This window comes from Scleropages formosus, chromosome 13, assembly GCF_900964775.1.
Source record: "Scleropages formosus chromosome 13, fSclFor1.1, whole genome shotgun sequence".
NCBI classification, from domain to species: Eukaryota; Metazoa; Chordata; class Actinopteri; order Osteoglossiformes; family Osteoglossidae; genus Scleropages; species Scleropages formosus.
Window position 1 is genome coordinate 21,364,298 of NC_041818.1, and position 23,574 is coordinate 21,387,871.

General features: G+C 42.9%; 1 protein-coding gene and 1 non-coding gene across 4 annotated transcripts; both read left to right on the forward strand.

Moving 5' to 3' along the window:
- The first annotated feature begins 3,748 nt into the window (after positions 1-3,748).
- On the forward strand, positions 3,749-3,830 carry trnas-uga (transfer RNA serine (anticodon UGA)). The gene has a single exon. It is a non-coding gene; the product is annotated as a tRNA-Ser (tRNA).
- A 5,495-nt stretch (positions 3,831-9,325) lies between these two features.
- On the forward strand, positions 9,326-17,336 carry LOC108922863 (flavin-containing monooxygenase FMO GS-OX-like 4). 3 transcript variants are annotated; one of them, XM_018733266.2, is made up of 8 exons: positions 9,326-9,390; positions 10,564-10,781; positions 11,242-11,380; positions 12,573-12,715; positions 13,425-13,477; positions 14,814-14,938; positions 15,015-15,329; positions 16,052-17,336. In XM_018733266.2, the coding sequence occupies exons 2-8, from the start codon at positions 10,567-10,569 to the stop codon at positions 16,400-16,402; spliced, it is 1,341 nt and encodes a 446-aa protein (XP_018588782.1). In that variant the 5' UTR covers positions 9,326-9,390; positions 10,564-10,566; the 3' UTR covers positions 16,403-17,336. The 3 variants fall into 3 exon arrangements, with proteins under 3 accessions (XP_018588782.1, XP_018588783.1, XP_018588781.1); XM_018733267.2 differs by having other exon boundaries at positions 9,377-9,390; positions 10,542-10,781; XM_018733265.2 differs by lacking the exon at positions 9,326-9,390 and having other exon boundaries at positions 10,287-10,781.
- The last annotated feature ends 6,238 nt before the right edge of the window (positions 17,337-23,574 follow it).

Sequence of the window (23,574 nt, forward strand, 5' to 3'; positions counted from 1 at the left end):
CAAGATTAGGCTATAATCAAATGTAAGTGCCACTAACCCCTATATAGTTAAACACCCGAGATTATTCTAAAAAGGAAGAAAATGTTCAGAAGAATTAACCTAAAATGTTGGATGTCAAAGGCTTTCCCGAGCCAGACATGCAAAAGCGGTATTAATCAGTAACTATTTACACCACGTTCGCATCATGTGAGCCATGAAGTACAGGAATCCCTCCCTCAGCCCCTGGTTCAAATGCAGTGCTGCACATCAGCAGTTGAGATTTACACATGTGATACGTTTTGGTTTCACAATTGTGCAAAAGCCACCCCACCCTTTGGCAGATACTATTAATATCAGCTTTCATTGCAGTTAATATATAACAGTCAACATACGACAAAATACCAGTATTCCCTCTAGGTAAACATACCCAAGCAATAATAAAAAAATAGTTTTTTGAAAGGGAGTGGCAATGATACTAGCATACAGTTTTCTCCAAACCCTCTTCCTTATTTGCATTTTTAATGTTCTTTAGATATTATCAATTAGATAATGAGAAGCCAATTAAACAAATGATGCAAGCACCACTGTATCTGCATTTGCATTTCGACAGTTAATAGTTCACATTTTATCTGAACTATGTTCTGATACTTCAAATAATTTAATTTTTAATGCAATATTTTAGGACAGAAATATTCTGTGCTCGTAGGGATAAAGGGGATTTGAAGCTGAGGCAACAATGTGGCTCATAGTGAATTTTTGCTGTGAAAGACACTTGAAAAGCCTGTACCAGTGAAAAGAAGGCATTGATGGATTATATTAATGCCAAGGGCTGACAGTATTATTTGAGAGGCTATGCTGGCTGACTTGAATAAGATTCATGCCAAAGTTCTGCTGCCAGAAAACTGCTGTAATAACACGTATATTTACTGCGTTGGACAGACCCGTCTAACAACAGCATTTCCTTCATTTGAATGAAGCTTCAGCCACAAAGAATACGCCATAAACTGAGATTTTATGGGCTGCCATGAGGTTTTACTGAGGACTCTTGGGACCTACAGTGAAATGTTCAAACTGGGTCCTCTAAGGTCCTGTCTTGTAGTTCTGGGAGTTTGGCAGTTTTTCCATTTTATATCATTTTTTTGCAGCTACAGTTTCCTATTTCATACTGTCATTCACATGATTTTTTTTTCAAACTTTGGTCACACGTGTCCATTTTCTTTGACAGGGTAATATTTATCAGCCTTGTAAAAAGTGTGCAAAGGTCACAAGTTGAAACACAGGGAAACTTGTAAATATTGCAAAGTATGGTCCTGCATGTCCTTCCTGTTCCCAAGAATTCTGGAGTAAAGTTTCCTTAGAGAGGGAGAATGGGGCAATGAGACTGCTGGTGGCACTTTGGGATGGGGCATAGGCCTCATGTAGTGAGCAAAGGTAGCAAGGTACGTATATTTTTTAAATTGGTCATAATGGTTTGTTTGACATGTCCCAGAGTTTGCTCTTTGTCCTGCCCCCTCCCTATAGCTGCCGTCCCGAGTATTTAAGTCAGTGACCAAGTGCTCTGGTTGCAACACAATATTAATATACTTCCTCTTCGAACCCTTGCCATCTGGCCGGTGCTACAGAGCACTGAGCACCAGGACAGCCAGGCATAAGAAAAGTTTCTTTCCTCAGGCCATCTACCTCATGAACACCTAAATCTCTCCCCTAGAGAGTAAACCGTGCAATACATAATGCTATTTATATTTATATTTATAACTATTTATCACATATCTCTTACTCACACTCCCTTGCATTTGTATCTAGTGACTATTTTTGTATATTGGGTACTTTATATTTTTAAATATTTTTTATCCCTTGCTCACATACTCTATCTTCTCACCTGTCTTGTCACTGTCATTCTGTCTGTGCCGTGGTAGTTCCTGTCACCAAGACAAATTCCTTGTATGCGCGAACATACTTGGCAATAAAGCTCGTTCTGATTCTGATTCTGATTCTGATATTCACCTTTGGCCACACGATGACTTGTTGTACAATGAAGGCAAGGAGCATGACCGGGACACCTAGATGAACACAAAATTCATTTTTGTCTTTGAACATAGGAACAAGGACTAGTGGTAAGCCACTTGGGGACAGATATACCTCAGCCAACATATCTGGGAATTGGACCAAAAGGCACTTTTCCAGGGTGGATCCACTTGTGAGTCTGATGACCTGAAGCTATTGGATCAGTTCCATGGCCATGGGTGAACAATGGCACAGTTGAACCCCATCCAGCCCTGACGGCATCATTACCAGATGCATGAGCCTGCAGCAGAAGTGGGAAACCCCCCCTTCCTTAATCCTCATTCACAAAGCCAAGCCATGATGACCAGATGCATCACTAAATGGGTGCCTGCTGTCTCCATAGCTCTTGTGGCCTTGGTTTGAGGAGAAACCAGAGATGAAGCAGGATCCCTGGAGATGATGTCGCTGCCTGGGGTGCTGGAACATCAGAGGAGGTTTCTGGGATGAGACACATGTGAGCTGTCTTTCTGGGTGGGTTGGAGACATGGAGGGGTCACAGCCTTTGTGTCACATATTCCTCAGTCTGCATTTTCACCTATAACTCAGCAATCTCTGTTACATTTAGCAGATTAATTAGCAGTGAGGTGTTACTTCCCAAAGTGCATCAATGAGCTCTCAGTTAAATCTGCAATATGTTTTAACATGAGGATCACGCAAAGGTTAATATTCTTGCCAAAGTGACATCATAACATCCTAACATCTTCCCGAATTAACATCCTAATGAAGTCTCACAGTAATCAGCAGTGTAAAGTACCAGCTATATTGTACCGTGTAATTGTGTGTAAAACCAGTACATTACTCTATAATAGCATCTGCTAATTGAATTTATAATGAAGCAGTAAAATATAGAAATTACTTTAGTTCAGAAATCTGGTTAAATTGTGGTGGTGTTTTGTATCCTCCTGGTGGCTGTAGTGTAGAACACAACTGAGACATCCGTGGACTTCTGCTGCCTTTTATTTTCATACATACAGTTCAAAACGTCATAAAATACAGAACCACAATGACTTGAGACAATGAATGAATAAAGAAGTCTAATTGTACCGAAAGCCCAATTTCAGCAGATAAAGGTATATTGCTGGTATCTTGTTTCTAATATCAAATCACGTTTTTCAATGCCAGGGTTATTAATAATATACAAGCAAAGCAAAGCATAATGCATATTTTATCCAATAATACCATAATAATTTAGAAACCAAACAACCTAAAAACCTATTTTGAAAACTAAATGAGGTTGTAAAGGGTGAAAATATGAATATGCTTCATGTTACAAGGGCTTCATTTGTTGTTTTTTTATTGTCTTATACTCTTAATTATGAAAGTTAGTGTTTGGAGCCTCCAGTCTCAGGCTCGATATGTTCAGTATCTTTTATGATTGCTTTCCCCTCTTTTCAACAGCTATCAATTATTAATGATGGATAGAAGAAAATAAACACATTTCTAATTCTATTGTTTTTTTATGCACTGTATAAATTGGGGTGTATAATATATATATTATGATCAGACTGTGGCCAGAGATCACTGGAGATGTACTTTTAACTTGTAATTTAATAGGAAAAACACTGCAGCTGAAAAGATGTCGAAGGTCAGACGTGTCGTGTTTAACGTAAATAATATGAAGAAAGTAGGTGACAGTTGAGCACGTCGTTGTTGTTACCACAACTGCTTTTTATTAATGTGGTACTTTTGTACCGACCTGCCGGGAGCTGCGATGGCCGAGTGGTTAAGGCGTTGGACTTGAAATCCAATGGGGTTTCCCCGCGCAGGTTCGAACCCTGCTCGCAGCGGCGCATTTTGTGTCACGTGAGGGACGCGCTTCGCAATCGGCTCCTTTGTCCCACGCTTTGACAACTTCATCGTGTACGTATGCAAAAAAAAAAAAAAAAATCTGCCTTGAGGTGGAAATTTCCTTCGGTGAGCTGAGGATGGTTTTGCCGTCCACGTGGCAGGTTAACAAAGTTTAAATTTCATCAGGTGGAGCAGATAACATGTACAAACACCCTGGCGCCATCTCTTAGGTCGTTTAATGAAACACAGTCAAACTCAGTTTTTTTTTTTTTTCTTTTTTGGCGCAGCAGTTCTGTCCATGGAAGATTTTCGCCAAGTAAGTCTACAATATGAAGAAGGATCTGCAAGATGCAAGAAGGACCCTGAAGGAATCCACTTTAGAAACATTGCTCCTGGACACAAATGTTGAACAATGGAGGAGGATTCTCTGCAGTCCTTCTAACGAAGCAAGTCTTCATTAGGATGGTGGAGGAATGGAAGGGGCCAAAAATGAAATAACTAGGAGACAAGGTACTATATGTTACCTGTGAGCAACACTGCTTTAAGGTAAGCAAAGGACAGTGGAAGTCCCAGAGCTAACGTCCACAGTGGAAGAAGCTGACACCCACCCACCTGCTTCAGCCCCACTCTCCATGTAGCAGAATCTGGCTACAAGTCTGTTGTCATTACAGCTGAGGATGCAGATGTCTTGATTTTGTGCTTAGGTGTGTGCAGCAACATCCCATGTTCCTTGTACCAGGTGTTTGGTTTAATAAACTGGGCAAGGTTCCTTGACATCAACAAACTAAGTCATTCCTTCATTGGTATGCATGCTTTCACAGGCTGTGACACTGTCATTGCATTCACTGGGAGTGGCAAGGTGATGACCTTCAAGCAAATGAAGTCTGACTAGACCTTTCAGGAGTGAATTAGGATGTTCATGGGAAGTTACAGCAGAACTGTTCAAGAAGCTGCAGAAAGTCACCTGCAATATGAAATATGTAGCCCTCCACGCTAACTATTAAGCTGCCATCTGGAGGACATGTCTGCAGAGCCAACCCTTTATCCCAAGTCCTAAGAGCAGCGGCTGGGCAATAGATGAGGATGGATGGAAAGCTACACCCCAGCAAGACTGCAAAGCTCCTCCACCTTTGCCCAGTTGGTGGTCCCATGCACAGAAGGTGCAAAAGCACAAAGGTTTTCAGTTCTGGCTCTGGTGTGGTGGAATGACCTCCCCCTCTCACTCAGAACTGCTGAATCTCTCCTTACATTTAAAAAGGGTCTTAAAACTCACCTCTTCTGAACTCACTTCTCCCATGATCTCTGAAGTTCATGTAATGTGTAAATGTTCATGCTCTATAACTTTGAGATCATAACTGTTTAACAACAGATAAACCTTCATGCAGCTACTTGTGTAATGTAAATGTTTAAAAGAAAAATTTATTAGGAATGTGATAAGGAATTGTCGATATTTGGATAAATCTTTGTACAGCTACTCATGTGATGTACATTGGTTCATATTGTGGAAAGAAACAAAAACTACTTTAGAATCACATGTCTCCATCTAATGGGGGCATGGTGGGTTGAACCAGGTCCTGCTCTCTGGTGGGTCTGGGGTTTGAGTCCTGCTTGGGTTGCCTTGTGGCGGACTGGCATCCCATCCTGGGTGTGTCCCCTCCTGCCTTACGCCCTGTGTTGCCAGGTTAGGCTCTGGCTCCCTGTGACCCTTGATGGGACAAGCGGTTCAGACTATGTGTGTGTGTGTGTGTGTGTGTGTGTGTGTGTTTGCCTGCGTCTAAGTCTCTGTGTAAAGTATTCTCTTTATTCAATGTAATGCACACACTGTATTTTCTGTGAGATATACGTCACTTTGGAGAAAAGCATCTGCTAAATGAATAAATGTAAATGTAAAGCTCTCTATAGGGGCGTAGTGGCACGGTGGGTTGGACTGGGTCCGGCTCTCCGGTGGGTCTGGGGTTCAAGTCCCGCTTGGGGTGCCTTGCGGCGGACTGGTGTCCCATCCTGGGTGTGTTCCCTCCCCCTCCGGCCTTATGCCCTGTGTTGCTGGGTTAGGATCTGGCTCCCTGCAACCCCCAATGGGACAAGCAGTTCAGAAAATGTGTGTGTGTGTGTGTGTGTGTGTGTAAAGCTCTCTGTTGAGTGGATGCAGCGCTCACCTCCACCAGATGCTCGCCTGCAAGTGTGTGCATGTATGAAAATGACCTGGTTGGACATGTCTCAGCAATGGACTAAAGTTCACAGACATGTGCAAACTACAAACTTGCAATAACTGAGTGAAGAAGAGCCAGAAACAGAGATACGGACTCTGATATTGATGATAGCGATTGCAGATAACTTAGTGGTGTGTGAATATAGCACAAACTGGTGAAACCATCCTTCATGAATGTAAAAAAGGTTGATAAATGTTTGTTTCTATAATAATGTGGACATGAAATGGATACATTTTAGTTTCAATCAGAGGTTGCTTGCAGAGACTTTAACTTTAGACTTTTTCTTTGATAATGTACTTCATTTAAAATGTTCATTTTTTCTATAAATGTAACTTTATTCACAAGAATAATTGTCTTAATCTGTGTTAATGACTGACATAGAACCCCTACCAGTATCTATGATTGCTTCTGATTCTACTGATTATTCACGTTAAATTTTTTTGTCAGATTATAAGAGGGTGACAAAATATATGTTTCCACGCTTCTGTCACAAAGTATGCCCATTCAAGGAATGATAACTACTATAAAGCTACCAGTCTGCAAGGGCTATTATATCAAAACATAAACTAGAGACATCTCAGAAGTTAAAAATATCAAAGAGAATTAGTCACCTTTGGTGGTACTTATACTTGAAATTTTGGGCCTGGGCCCATGGACTATAAAGTCACTCAGATTACATGTTGCAGACTTGAAATGGTGTCAGAGAAGATGAAGGAGAAAGAAAAGAAGGAAAGAGGGAAGTATGCCGTATTGAGATAGGCAGTGTGTGGGTAAAGCTATGGTTCTGTAGAATGGTTTCTTTTCTAAGCTCCAGGAGATATTTTCAGGATGAATTAATATGTGCTGCCCAGGTAAAAATGTGCAATTCATTCATTCATTCATTTTGGTCATTACCCGGAGTTCATGACCATAGGTGAGAGTAGGGACGTAGACCGACCAGTAAATAGAGAGCTTTTCGTTATGGTTTAGCTCCCCCTTCACCACTACAGTCCGGTACAGCGACCGCATTACTGCTGCCACTGCTCTCAGTCTGCAGCTGATCTCACGCTTCCTTCCCTCCTCACTCATGAACAAGAGCCCAAGATACTTAAACTCCTCCACCTGTGGCAAATTCTCTCCCCTTACCTGAAGGGGGCATGCCATCCTTTTCCATGAGAGAACCATGGACTCAGACTTGGAAGTGCTAATCCTCATATCAACCGCTTCACACTTGGCTCCAAATCATTCCAGTGCGTGCTGGAGGCATCCATGTGACAGTGCCAAAACGACAACATCATCTGCAAAAAGCAGAGATATCACCTTCCGGCCCCCACACAGAATGCCCAGCTGCGTCTGGCTGCCGTTCCCAGCACACCCTCACTATATGCTTGGGTCTACCAGGTCTGTCTGCCAGTTTTCCCCACCATCTTATCCAGCTCACCACCAGATGGTGATCGGTTGACAGCTCCGCACCTCTCTTCACCTGAGCATCCAGAACATGTGGCCTCAAGTCAGATGAAACAACCACAAAATCAATCATTGACCTTTGGCCTAAGGAGCTCTGGTACCAAGTAGACTTGTGAACATCCTTGTATTCGAACATGGTGTTTGTTATGGACAAACCATAACCAGCACAGAAGTCCAATAACATTTCACCATTCGGGTTTAGATCAGGCAAGCCATTCTTCCCAATCACCTTACTCCAGATTTCCCTGTCATTGCCAATGTGAGGCGTCGAAGTCCTCCGGCAGGACTATGGAGTCTGTAGGTGGGGCCCTGTCCAGAACCCCACTCACTCTCACCAAGAAGGTCAAATACTCTGAACTGCTGTTTGGTGCATAAGCACACGCAACAGTCAAACTTTTCCTCTCTGTGACCTTAAGTCGTATTGAGGCGACCCTCTCATCCACCGGGACAAACTCCAACTGTATGGCAGCCAGCCGGGGGCTTGTGAGTATCTCCACACCCACCCGGCGCCTCTCACCCTGTGCAACTCCTGAGTAGGAGAGAGAACACCCCCTATCGAGGAGTTTGGTTCCAGAGCCAACATTGTGAGTGGAGATGAGCCCAACTACCTGTAGTTGGTATCTCTCAACCTGCCACACCAGTTCTGGCTCCTTCCCCCCAGTGAGGTGACATTCCACATGCCAAGAGCCAGTTTCTGCCAAGAGGGTCTGTGACGGCACACGCCACTCTGCCCCCTCCTGTTGCCTAAAAGGCATTTGCACCCAACCCCCATGTTGGACCTTGCGGGTGGTGGGTCACGTGGCCCCCCCACGGTGCATTTTCGGCCTGGCCGGGTTACGTGGGCTGCCCGGCCACCAGGCGCTCGCCCAGAAACACTTGCCCCTGGTCTGGCTCCTGAGGTAGGGCTTGGTGACCCTATTCTGGGCAGGGTACACGTTGTACTCTTTATGTCTTTCATGGGAATTTTTGTGCAATTCTATGTGCCCCAGATAGAATTGAGAAATCAATCTAAATAAACAAACACAAACACACACACACACACACACACACACACACACACACACACACACACACACACACACACACATTTTCTGAACCGCTTGTCCCATAGGGGGGTTATGGGAGCCTAACCTGGCAACACAGGGCGTAAGGCCGGAGAGGGAGGGGACACACCCAGGACGGGACGCCAGTCCGCCGCAAGGCACCCCAAGCAGGACTCGAACCCCAGACCCACCAGAGAGCAGGACCCGGTCCAACCCACTGCGCCACCACACCCCCCTCTAAATAAACAGATTAACTAAACAAAAAAAGACGATTCCTTAATTTTCAGTTATTCACAATACAACGTACATTGCTATTGGCGAGCTCTGCAGAAGCAGGGCAACTTTCGCTTCCTCGGTAAACTGTAAAACAATTTAGAAGTTTTTTTGTAGGCTTCATTCATATTGTTGAACTATACATTGTTTTCTTTCGTGACCAGACCTCAGTCCTTACTGAAAGAAAACACCTCGTTAGCCTGTCTCTGCCTAGTTTTTTAAAAGCAGTAAATGGTAGTCTGAAATAACAGCATAAATAAGGTTGTGTAACGTAAATGTATGGAAATTTAAAGAAAAAAATAGGGCAACAACGTGAACAACAAACACGTCGAATGTAACATATATGCCATGTGACACACCCCGACCTGGGAATTAATAGCAACAAAATGGACATCGGACAAGTATGGGCATTAAGCCTAGAGCAAGTGGTCTTATAGACTCGGGTGGGCTTAGAGAGCGTAGCCAGCCAATCAACGGCCTCGATGTGGCCCCGGTGGGTGGGGTCATGGGGGTGACCTATATCTTTACGTATTAAAAGAGTTCTGTGTTTTTCTTCTCCGTTCTCCACGGAATTGCTGTCAGACATCGTAGGTATCCCGCTCAGTTAGTAACTATGGTAACACTGGTACATCTTGTATGACTCATAAACGATAAGACTGAGCTATTCTATTGTTTAAAGGCGCTGGATTTTGATGCACTTGCAACAGCTTCAGCAACGCGGTAGTTTTGAAATGGAGTTTTATTGGTAATTTCCAGTTACTCTGTCTGCAGTCTGTCGACTTTCGTGGTCTCGCTTGTTGGCGTCAGAGACTGTCTTTTAACCTTTTTGTCTCAAGATTCCTCGCGCTGCAGCAGCTGAGGTTATGGAGTTTGTTTGGCTTCCTTTCTGGGAGGAGCCCAGTGAGGAGGGGAGGCTGTGTCTCGAGCCGGGTCCGAGCGAGGATTCCTGGATTGTATGCATAATACTAGTATTAGCGGCTCGTTTTTGTAATGTCACAAAACCGAGAAAAAACATGTAATATAGACCCCTGACTGTGTTTTTGTGCTTGAGTTGAAGTAAATGTGCATTTTTACACATGCCTGCACAAATATATGTATTGTCAATAGAGGAACAATGCCTTAAAAAACGCTAATAGATTTCACACTCAGTCTCCGCCGTGTTTGTGCGTCTCAGCATTTTTTTTTTGTAGAAGTAATTTAAACTCTGGGGGGGGGTTAGTGACGTCACGACCAGAGTGGAGTCGCCCTGCCTCGAGGTTCGTCTACTTTCTCTCACTCATCCTCGTCATGCGTGTTGGTATCCACACTAACTTTGTTCCACGAAACACTCAGGTGACATTCAGTATTTTCCTTCATGTAAATAATACGGCTCATATTAAGCGGACGTTTCTTCTCTTAGCCGCTTACAATTATTTACCCACTTGTAGAGCTGGGTAATTTTTTTTTGTATTTTCAACGGAGCCGTTCAGGGTAGGTACCTTGCGGGTAGTACAGCTGGGATTCAAACCTGCAACCGTTGGGTCCAAAGGAAGGCAGCAGCTCTAAACGCTGTGTGTACAGTCCAATATGATTATGAAGAATGTCAGTGGAGTTGTGTCTTTGAATGTCATCACATGCTCAGGACACGTTTCCCCAATGTTTTGATGACTGCTTTCGAGATGCGATCGTTGGAAGTGTTGGAATACCCCCTAATCTCAGTGCCCCAGCGCCTCTCACTCAGGGATGTTTGTTTGTGGAGCCACCTTCTCCTCTCTGTCCAGAGCATGGTCAGCCTGGGGAAGCTCCGTGTGGCTGTGGTGGGGGCTGGAGCTGCGGGGCTGTGTGCCGCACGGCACCTCCTCGCTCGACAGGACACCTTCGCCCCACCGGTGGTGTATGAGCTCAGCAAGCGCATTGGGGGCACCTGGGTCTACGAGGAGCGGGTGGGCGTCCGCAACGATGGGCTCCCAATTCTCAGCAGCATGTACCGGGACCTCAGGTAACCCCCTTACCTCTGCACAGGTGAAGCTGCTCATACCAACAGGTTTGGGTTCTTATACTGGCATAGTAGTAGAGGTAACCACCTTAGTTGGTAGCAGGTGCACAGATAGTCAGCAGCTTCAGAAAAGTCTACATTGGCTGCTGATTGCCTGCAGGGGGATGTTCACTCTTGGTAGCACTGCATTTAAAAGTAGGGTGTAAGAAATATAGACAATACAGTATTGTCTTTGGTGCCATAATGTGGGCTGCTTGGACCACATAGCATTAAAAGGGGTCCTGATTTTTAGATATTTTTCATGAGGGGATACAGTTTTTATTGTAATCAGCAAGGAATTTTATCTGACTATATATTCTGTCATAAATCTTGTATATGTAGTTCTGCTGTCCCTCTGAGATATGAGAGCCCTAAAAGCCATGTTTTTTTTTTTTTTTTTTTTTTTTTTTTGACCATTGAACAGGACAAATATCCCCAAAGAAGTGATGTCGTTCCCCGACTTCCCCTTTGACAAACATCTTCCGTCGTTCGTTCACCACACAGAGGTACGGAAGTACCTGGAGCAGTATTGCGACCACTTCCACCTGAGAGATCACATACAGGTATTACTAGTGTTTCCAAAAAAAATGTTTTCTCGAAGGTTTTGTGCAGATTTCTTTTTATATTCCCTTTTCATGTAAGACTGGAAAAAAATGACATCACCACGTGAAGCCCCCCTTGGAAAGTGGTATTACACTTTTAATATTTTAACAGTGATAATTTACAATATCTCTTAAAACAACTTAAATTTTCAGTGAGAGTGACTAAATGGTTTGAGTGGATATTGCTGTTTGTACAAACACAGACTACTGGATGGCTCCACTGGTGTTCCCAGCACATGGTGATGTCATAAATGCTGATACAAACCATTTAGCAAAAATGCTGTGACAACAGCTAATGAAGATAAGATCTAAAAAAAGTATAGCTCTGTTAAACAGCAAATGTGTTCACCTGGCTCTCTGCTCCTCCAGCAGCATGTCATTTTGTGATAAGATTTCAGCAAAGTGTACAGTTATTGAGTAAATTTTAAAAATGAATTACTGGTGCTTTTATTGGCAATAAGGAAAATTTAATTGTCCAACAGTGAATCTGCTTTGTCACATTTTCTCCAGAGGTCTGCAACAACTTTGTCCATGTAGGCAGGTGTCCATGGTAGAAATTTTTTGGATTCATGGTTTATTGTATGTTGAACCTTTTTAGCATAATGGTTTCTTCTGCACCTCCATTGTAATGTGTTTCTCTGAATCGCCTCTCAAATGTTTCCCTCCCTACCCCGATTTTAGCACTTGTATAGATTAGTCAGTGATACAGAAGACTATTTCCAAATAAGTTTAGTCTGATAATTAAGTCATGAACATTCTGTTCCCCAAGCTGTGTTATTAGCACTTCTCCTAAACTATACAATTAGTGTGCACCAGATTGTATTCTACATGTTTAATTTTTCACCTATATGAAAAGTTCATAATTTTGGCAGTGTTGGTGTAGCTGATAGTGATACTGCATTTTATATAGATGTAACCTCTCATCAATAGAAGTAGCAGTCGGTAGCATAATGTTTAGCGGTTGTACATTCAAATCCCAGCTGGATTAACCAAGAGCAAGGTACTTACCCTGAAATTGCCCCAATAACATTACCCAGCTGTGTGGATGGGTCAATAGTTGTATGTAGCTTAACACGGTAGAGTGCTTTGGAGAAAAGTGTTAACTGAATAAATATATTTAAATATCTGTTTTTCCCCCGCCCCCGCCTTTGAGTTTGGCACCATAGTGGACCTGGTGAAACCCAAGAAGGTGAAGGATGGCTGGCATGGGCTGGCCTGGGATGTAACCACCAGCAACGGGCTGGACCCAAGCACCAGTGTCACTGAGGAATTCGATGCTGTCATGATATGCAATGGGTGCGTACTGTCTACAGCGAGGCTTGATCCGGTAGGCATATCTTACAGCACAGGTTCTCATCGCTGGTCCTGGTGACCTCCTCTGTGTGATGGACTTTATGCGACTGTGCTCTTAATTAATTTGCTCTAATTTATCTGCTGATTGAGTAAGTTGGTGAAGTAAAAGTGTTGCATTTATCTCATTGTTATTAAAATGTAATTGTTCCTTTAATTAAGAGTAATTAAATACAGAATTTGGGTTAGCGGTTTAATTGATAAAGGAGAATGAAAGATTAAGGGAGGGGAAAAGCAACTTAAAAATGATCTCCTTTGTTTTCACTGCTGCAGGTTTTCCACAGATAATAAAACATTTTATTAAAACGGTTACAAAAGATTGGGAGTGCTTCATCCGTGTTTTTTTTTTTTTTTTTTAAAACAGTAGCTTGAAATGTATAATCCTTTCAATAATTAGCATACTTAAGAGTTGACCTGGAATAAAAACCAGCATTGACACTGCCCAGTGTTGAAAACTGCTGCCTTGATATTGGATACTGCAAAGGTACATCAGAGCTTCAGTGCTAGAACTCTTCTCATATGCTCTGCGTTCTTCACAGCTCATTTTCCACCTAAACACTTCTGGTCAGGCTCTGTGGAATTTGAGGTAAAGATGTGTCACTGGACATGCAGTAAAACCATTTAAAAATGGGCTTTTTTTTTGTTTTTACTTCAGACATTTTTTTGACCCCTACATCCCACCGATTCCTGGTATGGATAAATTTTCAGGTATGTTGGAATCTCTTGTGTTTTTATGGGCAGTAAATGCACTGATTATAAATGGTTTATTATCCAAAGCTGGATAAATGGTGATTAGTGCCTTTGGTCCCTTTTTTTAAATTTTTTTTAAATATTAGATTTTTCATTAATGGCAGAGTGATGTCCCATGTGGACAGGGTTAATGCATGTCCTTTCCTTCTAGTTCTGGGAATTCTGACAAAGTGCCTTGGGGCAACTGTCTCCAACACACTAACCGTCCTAAAAGTAACTGTTGTCTCGTCACCAAATCTATTGATTTACTTAGAGGTTCTTTGTGGTTCAAAACGTCATCTTTCCAAATAATCCAAACCTACATGCAAAATTGACCTACCTGATTAATTTATCAAAACAGCTTGACTGCTTTTAAGGAATAATTTGTTGACATTAGTTCATCTGATCTTTTCTATGAAGATGTTCAACAGATTTATCCAGTTATTTTCTTTCATTATTGGGTGTTTATTAACTGATTTTCTCATTTTGACAGAACAAGTCAATTATGGATTATTTTCACAGAATGTGCTTTTCAGTTTTTATTTATTTATTTTTTTTGGTATCTTCATTTCAATTTATTTTTCTAGAGTTCTCTTCTTACACAGTGACAGAGTGCTGAACAAAGGGATAAGACAAATAAACAATTAAGGCAGTTGACTATATACGAGAGTAAAACATTAACCATGCAGTTATTAAAGCTTTAACAAGGCCTACTGGTCACAGAGGAGTTGAGCAAAGAATTCCCAACTGAAAGTCAAAGGATACAAATAACCTCTAGGGGTCCAAGTTTCAGTGACTGCCCACCCCTCCTGAGCATTCTTGAATTTTTTTTTTTTGTTTTCTTCTTCAGTGTAATTGCGATGGGAAGATGTGCCAGTGATACTCCTTAGGGCATACCAGTGTTGCTTTACTCCATGTCGGTTTTCACCCACATGGCCCGTCCTTACCTTTTACCTCCTCCTTCACCCAGATTGACAGCGATGTCAGTGGCCTGCATCTTAGTTTGTAATTTTTGTATTCTAATATTCAAAGAAAAGTTGTTGTATTTAAGCTCCCAGTAGGTAGTTAGTATGCCAGCACTGCTCGCTTGCAGTGGATCGCTCATTCTTTGTTGGGATGTCCTGTTTCCAAGGAACAAGATGTGTTCTACTTCTGCAGGACCATTCACACACTCCAAACAATGTGCTTTTATTTGTATAAAAATTGATGTTGAGGAGAGACAGTGCATTTCTCAGCGGGCAGCTTGTCTTTGACCTGATCGGCTGTTTGTTCTGGGCGCGATGCCTGTCTCTGACGTGACTGGTTATTCAAACAGGGATGCTGATGCACAGCCATAACTACCGCAGCGCTGAGCCTTTTGCCGGGAAGTCCATGGTGCTGCTGGGAGCCGGTCTGTCTGGCCTCGACATCGCCATGGAGCTGTCTAGCGTCAATGCAGAGGTCTCTGTCCTGCTGTGCGCCACATATTTCAACTGTGACTTCTTGCTATGGCTCACCGCTCTGTTCCCCTCCCCAGGTAATCCTCAGCCATGGCCAGCGCCCCCTGTCCTGCCCCCTGCCTCCTCGGGTCCAGCAGGCACCACCTGTTGCACGCGTCCTTGAGGACGGGGCACTGCAGTTCCAGGATGGCCGGCAGACCCGACCCGACGTTTTTCTGCTTTGCACTGGTTACAACTTCACCTTCCCCTTCCTGCGCTCGGAGCTGGGCGTGCATGTCCGTGACCACTTTGTCTTCCCGCTCTACAAGTTTCTGATGCCCCCTGCCTTCCCCTCCCTCTTCATTGTGGGCATCTGCCGGGCAATCTGCCCCTTCCCTCACTTCCACTGCCAGGTGAATGAGTTTTCCATGACAACTTGGGGTGACTGTTGACAAAGAAAGTTCAGTTCGACACTTAGATGTTCAGTAGGCAAACAGGAAAGATCAGGTGCTGCAAATGAGGCAAGAAGCCTATTACATAAACAGTTCAAGTTGGTGGGGTATTTAATATGAATCAATACAGTCCCAAGCAGCATGCTGGCACAGCAGGTAGCGCTGGTGCCTCACAACTCCAGCACTGTGGGTTCAGACTCTGGTTTTAATCTGGCTCAGTATGTGTGGAATTTGCATGTTTGTTTTGTTTGCATGGGGTTCACCCAGTGGTGCTTTGGTTTCCTCCCACAGTCAAAAGATGCATTTCAAATCATTTGGGGATTCTAATTTACACTGTGTGTGAGTGATTTCCCTGCAATGAAGTGGTGTCCTGTTCAGGGTGAACCCTGCCCTACTCCCTGTGCTTCTGGCATAGGTTCCAGAGCACTGTGTGCACATTGGACTTTGGCACTTGACTTGAACATAGCAATTCAGTGCTGACTGTGTTGGATTTGTTGCACGTGAATAAGGTTTAGGCCTTATCACCACTGAAGGAGTCTCCAGACTTATGACTGAAGGTCAAGGATCAGTTGCAACACCTACGTGTTTCCCAGACACCCATACAGTGATTCTTTCCCTTTTTCTAAGCTCTTTATTTGGCTCTCAGCCCCCTGCTTGATCCTCCCTCCTCTTTCTTCCCTCAGGCCCAGTTTGTCCTCTCGGTGCTGGACGGGACATTCCCCCTTCCATCACGGGGGGAGATGGAGCAGGAACTGGAGGCGGACGTAGCGGCTCGTCGTGGGCGGGGCATTGCCACACGCCACATTCTCAAGCTGGACTCAGAGCAGTGGGCGTACAACGATGAGCTGGCCCGCCTGGCGGGCTTCCAGCCCTTGCCACCCTACTGGAGCAACCTATACGAGTCCAACAAGGTGTTTCGTGCCCGAGACATGCTCAACTACAAGACCTACCAGTACAGTGTTCTGAGTGACACGGATTGGGTGGTGCACACACAGCAGGGCCAGCCAATCCAGAAGCCCTTACCACAAAACTAATATGATGATGATGATGATGATGATGATGAACCTCAATCTGAGACCCAAAATACCAAAAAGATGTAGGATATCCTGTCTGGTGTCTCACAATTATCTACCAACTTTACAAGTCCTAGTCTACATACAGCTAGTCTAGGTATATATTTTGAGTATTAATATTTTAATATAGAACATTTTTTTTGAGTTTTGCATAGTTTGTAAGGAAAGCTCAATTAATATGTGGTTAACACATGTTAATAAAATGTACCTAGTGCTCAGGCTCTGACAGTATTTTTGCTATTAATTTTTCCATGTTTATTTTCTAAAGCATACTGTTTTCCTGGTTTTATTGTGTGTATCATATGTCTAATGTTTTGTACAATGGCATTAATTCATCTTTAAGAAACACATGTTTATTTAACACAGCAAAACCTTTTCATGAGCAATTGTACCACATGGTTATGCCATTTACCAGTTCTTGATTTTCTCAGTTTGCTGCTGCTGCCTTTAATGTTTATCCTCCTTCTGACTCCAGTGGGAGTAGCATGTTAATGATTTTATTAAATTTGCATAAATTTTTACTTAACAGGTCCCAAAAGCTTATATGTAAAGTGGTTTCTGTCAAATTATGTGCCACTATTTCTGTTAATGCTTACCATTGTGATTTTGTACTGATGATCCTACAGTGTGTTTTGCCTTTGTGTTGAATATGTAAATTACATACATAATTTGAGCAAATTTTAAAATTTATTTGAATCAAGTTTTAGTTTTTACTTTTGCCTCTTTGACCAGGACAGATGGATTTATTCTGAGGCCTGTTGGGCTATCAGGCCAAGACCTGTTTGCTTCCATGATTCCTAGTTTTGCTTCTTGGCCTATGAAGGAGTAGTTAAAGAATGTCATATTTGTTTAGCCTGGTTGGTAAATATAACTGGAGTCTATGAAGTACAAACTCTACCACAATTGGCAAATGGAGAAATTGTTAAAAAAAAAAAAAAAAAAATCTATAAAATAAAACTAAAGGTTTTAGTTATGTTTATGCTTTCTGAAATTATTTAGGTGAAAGGTATAAAATGAAAACTTTTTGACTAAATTATATATAATGTATATATTTTATAATTATAAAATTGTTTTTTAGAATTGATATGCATTTTAACAACCTTTAGCAAGATGTTCCAGTACAGTAGTTTAAACTGGCGAAATAAGTAGCTTTGGCACCGCAAGCCTACGCAAGAAGGAAAAGTTGCTTTGAGTGACATTTAAGGATTTAATAATTGATAAGAGAAGCGGAATAGCAGGATACCACATGATGGCAGTGTTCATCCCTTGAGTACTTGACTGCCATCCAGTGGAAGCCAGAAGAAACGCAGTCAGGAGGTCAATGATCTGGTTCAGTTCTGTGGGGGTTTATTCTATGGATTACACTCTTCCTGCTAGCAACTCTTTGAGGGTGTCTGCTAGTAATAAAAACATGGTTTTAATCTGGATCTCAAACAAAAGTAAAAAATGAATCAAATTTCTTTGCTTCTGAAGGCTTTGCGCTTATCCAACTTCACCCACTCGGTTTGACCACGCCCACTAATTGAAACTCCTCCCACTTTGGCTGAACTTTCTTTCACTATAATCTCTGTCACTCAGACATCCTACCCCACGGTCTGCATGTGTTCCTACAACATCCCTTTGGACAAAAATATAAAGGGAGCAGCATGCTTATTAAAGAATTCTACGAAATCTACAAGTTTGTTATTAGAAGACGGATTAACAGCAGCAACTCTCAATATGTGAACTTGTATTCATAAATCGGGGGGCGCGGTGGCGCAGTGGGTTAGACCAGGTCCTGCTCTCCACTGGGTCTGGGGTTCGAGTCCTGCTTGGGGTGCCTTGCGACGGACTGGCGTCCCGTCCTGGGTGTGTCCCCTCCCCCTCCGGCCTTACGCCCTGTATTGCCGGGTAGGCTCCGGTTCCCTGTGACCCCGTATGGGACAAGCGGTTCAGAAAATGTGTGTGTGTGTTTTCATAAATCATGAAAGGGACTTTTCCCTTTTCACACAAGACTGCTGTGTTAGGGGTACAGTTTCCTGTGTGCTCTACTGGGGCTCAGGGCTTCTGCTGATATGTACTGTTTAAACACAGTCTGGGGGATGTCCAGCATGTTCACGAGCTATGTATAGAAATTGTGATTCACTGTATTCCATTTTAATCGGTCCCTGGTTACATTCCTCAGAGCTTGGACATGCAGAACACATTAGTGGCAACACTGAGTCAGGATTCAAAGTCATAGCTCCCATTAACCTGGTGTTTCCATTAGTCAGTATTCAACTTGTTCTTATGGGAAAACCAGGGTACAAATTCAAAGGTTTCATTTTACCAGTCGACACTACTGTCAGAATTGCTTTCTTAGACATTTCTAGTCATGTGACATTTGCAGCACTGAAAGCTGGGTGAGTCTGAGTTACCAAAAACCTGCTGAGTTCATTGGAGACCCTGTTGAACCCTTTCTCAGGTTAAGGATCAACATTTCACACCATCATACCGTATCAGTTCTACTCTGGCATTATGAAATTAAAATCTGTGATTTATCACCAGCAGCACAAAACAGAAATTGAAAAAAAGCTTCTCATGCTGCACATTACAATAACCTTTTTGAGTGTTTTTTTATGGTTGACCAAGGAGGATGATGGATGGCTACTTTTTTTACAGTAACTGCCCCATTAGCAGGGCACAATGTCTAGGTCATCACATGTTCTTGTAAACCGTTCAAAAACCAAAGGTTGGAAAGTATTTCTTGGCCTTTATTGTCTTTTAAAATCAAAGCCCACAGTGATGTGGTGTCTGCCTTTTGCTGTGAAATGCACTTTGGGGTTCTATGAGTTGGAGAAAAGTGTCTGACTGGTGAATACATGGAAAGATCTTTTTTTTGTTTACTAGATATTAAAATTTATAGAAGACAAGTGAAATTCAAGGATCAGCAGAAGGAGTTCTACTGAAGGACAAATCAGTTAAAGGAACACGGGACATGAAACCTTTTTGCATATTTACAGTCATATCTTAAAGATACAACTATTTGACTTTACAGGGAATTTCATTGATCACCTCTGGTTCAGGTTATGAGGCAATTCTTCATGTTTACGAGGACTGAAAGGCTGAGCTATGTCAGACCTTTACATTTAACCCACTCAAACATTTTTCTTAACCTTCAAACACAAAATTTTTGCTATTGAAACTAATGGTAATCATGTCTTCCAGTCGTGACAATTCACCTTACAAAGTGTTATTCAGTTACATAGCACCTATGTTTGGTGGAGGATTTAAAAATCGACCACAACACAATTTGTCAAATTAATGTACCACTGGATTTCTAATTAATTTTTGAAGAATTTAGTGCAAAGGTTAATAACTTTCATTAATGTTACTGCAAACTAGATTTCATTTATTTTGAAGTAACATTAATAAACCATCAGAACAGGTTTAAATTGTGCTGAATAATGTCTCCTAGATTGGAAAAAAGTTTAAAAACATGATACAGTGAACTAAATCATCTAAGAAGTAGCTAATAAATACAAAAAATCTATATTAAAAAAAGGATTTGTCAAAGTAACATCTAATGTATATTTTCTTGTTTCCCCTTTTGTTGCATACAAACTAGGGTTTTTTGCATTTCATGCTGTGGACACAGATGTCATACAATCTTGAACTTTGTGTTCTATCCTACCTTCCGAAATAGGTTCTTGCAACACTCATCCTGTTGCGAGGTGAACCCAAAGCCTCTTTGATGCCATGTTTCCTTTGTGTTATTTGTGTCCCATATGTCACGTACAGTATGTTGATGACTCATTATTCTGATCTGACCTTTTGACCAACTTGAGTAATGAGTACAATACCTCTGAGTAGAGAGTTCACGACTCCTGCTCCTCTCCTAGTGAACAATGTTCAGAGGACCAATGCGCTACTCCTTCTTCCACAGGAACTGCTATTTTGTGAAGAAATAGCCATTTGGAGATTAATGAAACATTTGCAAAGCTCACATTTACTAAAATTGTGCCATAAATTTTATATGATTTTTTGGTTGCCCTGTGATGCAATGCCATCCTGTCCAGGATGTCCCCCCGATGCCCTTTGCTTGCTGGGGTTGGCCTTTGGTCACTGCAACTTGCACTCATAGCTGTAGAAATTGTCCTCATTGTTATAAATTGTTAAGGTAAAGCAAAGTTAACAGCAAAAGCTTCTCTGTGAGTTAACCCACTGGGACTCTTCTATCTACTCACACAAATGCACTGCTATTCATAGCAGCTCTGATTAATAAAAGCCAGTCGAAACAATATAAATAAATAATTGCGCCATGTTCCCCTTGCAAAAAAATTCCTGCCTTTCTCTTGTGTCCTTGAGGTTTAAAGGGTTGGGTCTATCCCATGGGCAGCTGTTTCTGATTGTCTTCAGCCCAATTTCCCAGGCAATACTGTCTCTTTGGGAAGGTCCATCATTCGTGCTTCTAGTGAAGAGAGGGAGTCTGTATTTTTCCTATCCTGTTTTTGGCAAGAAACTAAGCTGGCTGAAGGCTAAAATGAAAACTAATTGGATGTATTTCCTTGAAATAGTGTACGTGTGACAGTCAAGCTAACCCCCTCCAAGAGCCTTTTTTCTGTTATATTGTCTTTGTTCTGACTGAACGCCAAGTTGCATTAATTCTTGGTAAATTATGTTCATTCATACATGGACATTTATTTTGGTCTAGAAAGAACTGCAAGGATGGATTTTGAATGAACTTAGATAATCAAAGGCTTTCCTATACTGCTAATTTGTCTTCTGGGAAATATTCCCTTTCCAATTTGCTTGGTGTGGCTCAGACTCCTACTGCTGTGGCAAACCGCTGACCACCACAAGAAGTGATACAATTTGTTTCATACCTTCAAAATGACTCCGGCCGGCGGCTATCCACCATGACTCAAAATCTCGGACAATCACTGCACATAGCTACGGATGACATCATGGGTGAAGGTGCTAGCGAGGCAGTGGTCCGGAAGCCATTGCTTCGCATTCTTCTAAAAAACCATTTCAATTAGGAAAAAGCTGTTGAACCACAGCCGAAACCCTGAGCAGCACCTCACTTTCTTCATTTGGGTTTTCTGCTTCCTTATGATCAATTAATTCTCACTTTCCACTCAAAGGACTGGGTTCACACCCTAATCCCACTGTAGCGCCCTTGATCAAGGCATATATAAAAATTACCTTGCTGTGTAAATGGATTAGGGGTGCGGTGGCGCAGTGGGTTGGACCGGGTCCTGCTCTCTGGTGGGTCTGGGGTTCGAGTCCTGCTTGGGGTGCCTTGCGGCAGACTGGTGTCCTGTCCTGTCCTGTCCTGTCCTGGGTGTGTCCCCTCCCCCTCCGGCCTTATGCTCTGTGTTGCCGGGTAGGTTCCGGTTCCCCGCGACCCTGTATGGGACAAGCGGTTCAGAAAATGTTTGTGTGTTTAAATGGATTAATAATTCTAAGTATCTTAGTGTACAAACCCAACATCCCAGGTAGTTTTGGAGAAAATCAACAGCAAACTGATTTAGAAAAAACATTCTACATTACAGTTTCTATGTCTTTGTGGCAGAGCAACTGGAAGGAACAAATGGTGTTTGGATTAATGCAGGAGTCAGCAAGGGAGGGCGGAGGATAGGGGTGAGGGCCCTTGTTGTACACTGTGCCAGAGTTTGAGTTATGTAAGAAAAAGGGAATGAGTAATGACCCTATAAACAAATGGGCTCACTGTAAAGAAGAGGGTGGGTGTGAACAGATGACTGCAGTAGGGAGAGGGGTAGAGAGGGGAGCGTTATGGCCCCCCTCGAAATGGTGCTGGTTGCCATGGTGATGGACTGTATGCCTCAACGACTGCAGGAGGAGGGAAGTCCTCTTGCGTGACACTGCAGTCAGCAGCACACAGGAGTCTGTGGTCAAAGGTGTCTGGAGGGTGTCATAATCCCTCAGTCGCACAGTGAATCATGGGTTTGGACCCTAATTTCACATCCTTCCATGTTCTTCCAAGATAGAGAGAAATAATTAGGCTGTGCTGGAGGGCAAACCCCGTCTCTCAGCCAGGACACAAATATTCTCCGGAAAGATGAGTAGTACAATAGCCAGGTTATAGGAGTTTAAAGCAATAACTAAGCGTGGGGAGTGTAAATGCTTTGCCTTGGAAATTAATCTTTCAGAAGTTGTTTGTATGTATTTCTTTAGACGACATTTTTCTCCAAGATGACTCAGAGTTTTAAGCTACTTACAATCATTTATCCCTTTATGCAGCTGGGTAATTTTTACTGGAACAATTCAGGGTAAGTACTTTGATCAAGGGGCGCGGTGGCGCAATGGGTTGGCCCGGGTCCTGCCCTCTGGTGGGTGTGGGGTTCAAGTCCTGCTTGGGGTGCTTTGTGAGACACTGGTGTCCTGTCCTGGGTGTGTCCCCTTCTCCTCCAGCCTTACACCCTGAGTTGCTGGGTTAGGCTCTGGCTCCCCGCAACCCTGTGTGGGACAAGTTGTTCGGAAAAGTGTGTGTGTGCTTTGATCAATGGTACTGCAGCAGAAGGTGGGATTTGATTCAAAGTACTTGGACCACAAGGTAGTGGTCTAAGCACATTTTCACCTGCTGCCCTGTTGTTTCGGTTTTATCAAAACTTATTTAAAAAAATATATTGAACAGTCTGAACTTTTTTTTGCCCATTTTGCCCTTTATGTGGGGTCTTTAAAGCAGGGCCTCCGCTAGAAGGGCGAATGGCTGTGGTGATTCTAGGGGCCCGTAAATGGACAAGGTGCGCACAAGCAAGTTATTAATTATGTAACAGGGTTTTCCTTCAAGGGGGACCCAAGCAATATTCGGAGTCTGGGGGGGGGGTCCCAAGCAGGCCCAATGCTTGGTATGAAAGAGGCCGATTTCGGGCCGAGCCTCACGGTTTCTTCCACAGACAGAATTGGAGAGCTGACTCAACCATGGACATTGACTCATATGGACTTGTTGCTGGGGGGGCGGCTCCAAGAAAAGGGCAGGGGAAGCAGCTGGCTGCTGGGGGGTGTCTGGTGGAAGGCCAGCAAGGGAAGCATTGAATTAAATGTGTCAAAACAAACCCCGGAACGTCTGTGAGCGTGATCGAGTGTGTACCTGCGAGGGCAACGAGTTTCGCGCTCACCGGCACCGCATGTCCGTGCAGGATCCTGAA

Bases quoted from the DNA above. Each gene is read 5' to 3' on its own strand.
- LOC108922863 (XM_018733265.2), top strand. From the start codon at position 10,417: ATGCTCAGGACACGTTTCCCCAATGTTTTGATGACTGCTTTCGAGATG. The intron at 11,381-12,572 runs GTATTACTAGTG...CCCGCCTTTGAG, and splicing joins ACCTGAGAGATCACATACAG to TTTGGCACCATAGTGGACCT. The intron at 14,939-15,014 runs GTCTCTGTCCTG...TCCCCTCCCCAG, and splicing joins TGTCTAGCGTCAATGCAGAG to GTAATCCTCAGCCATGGCCA.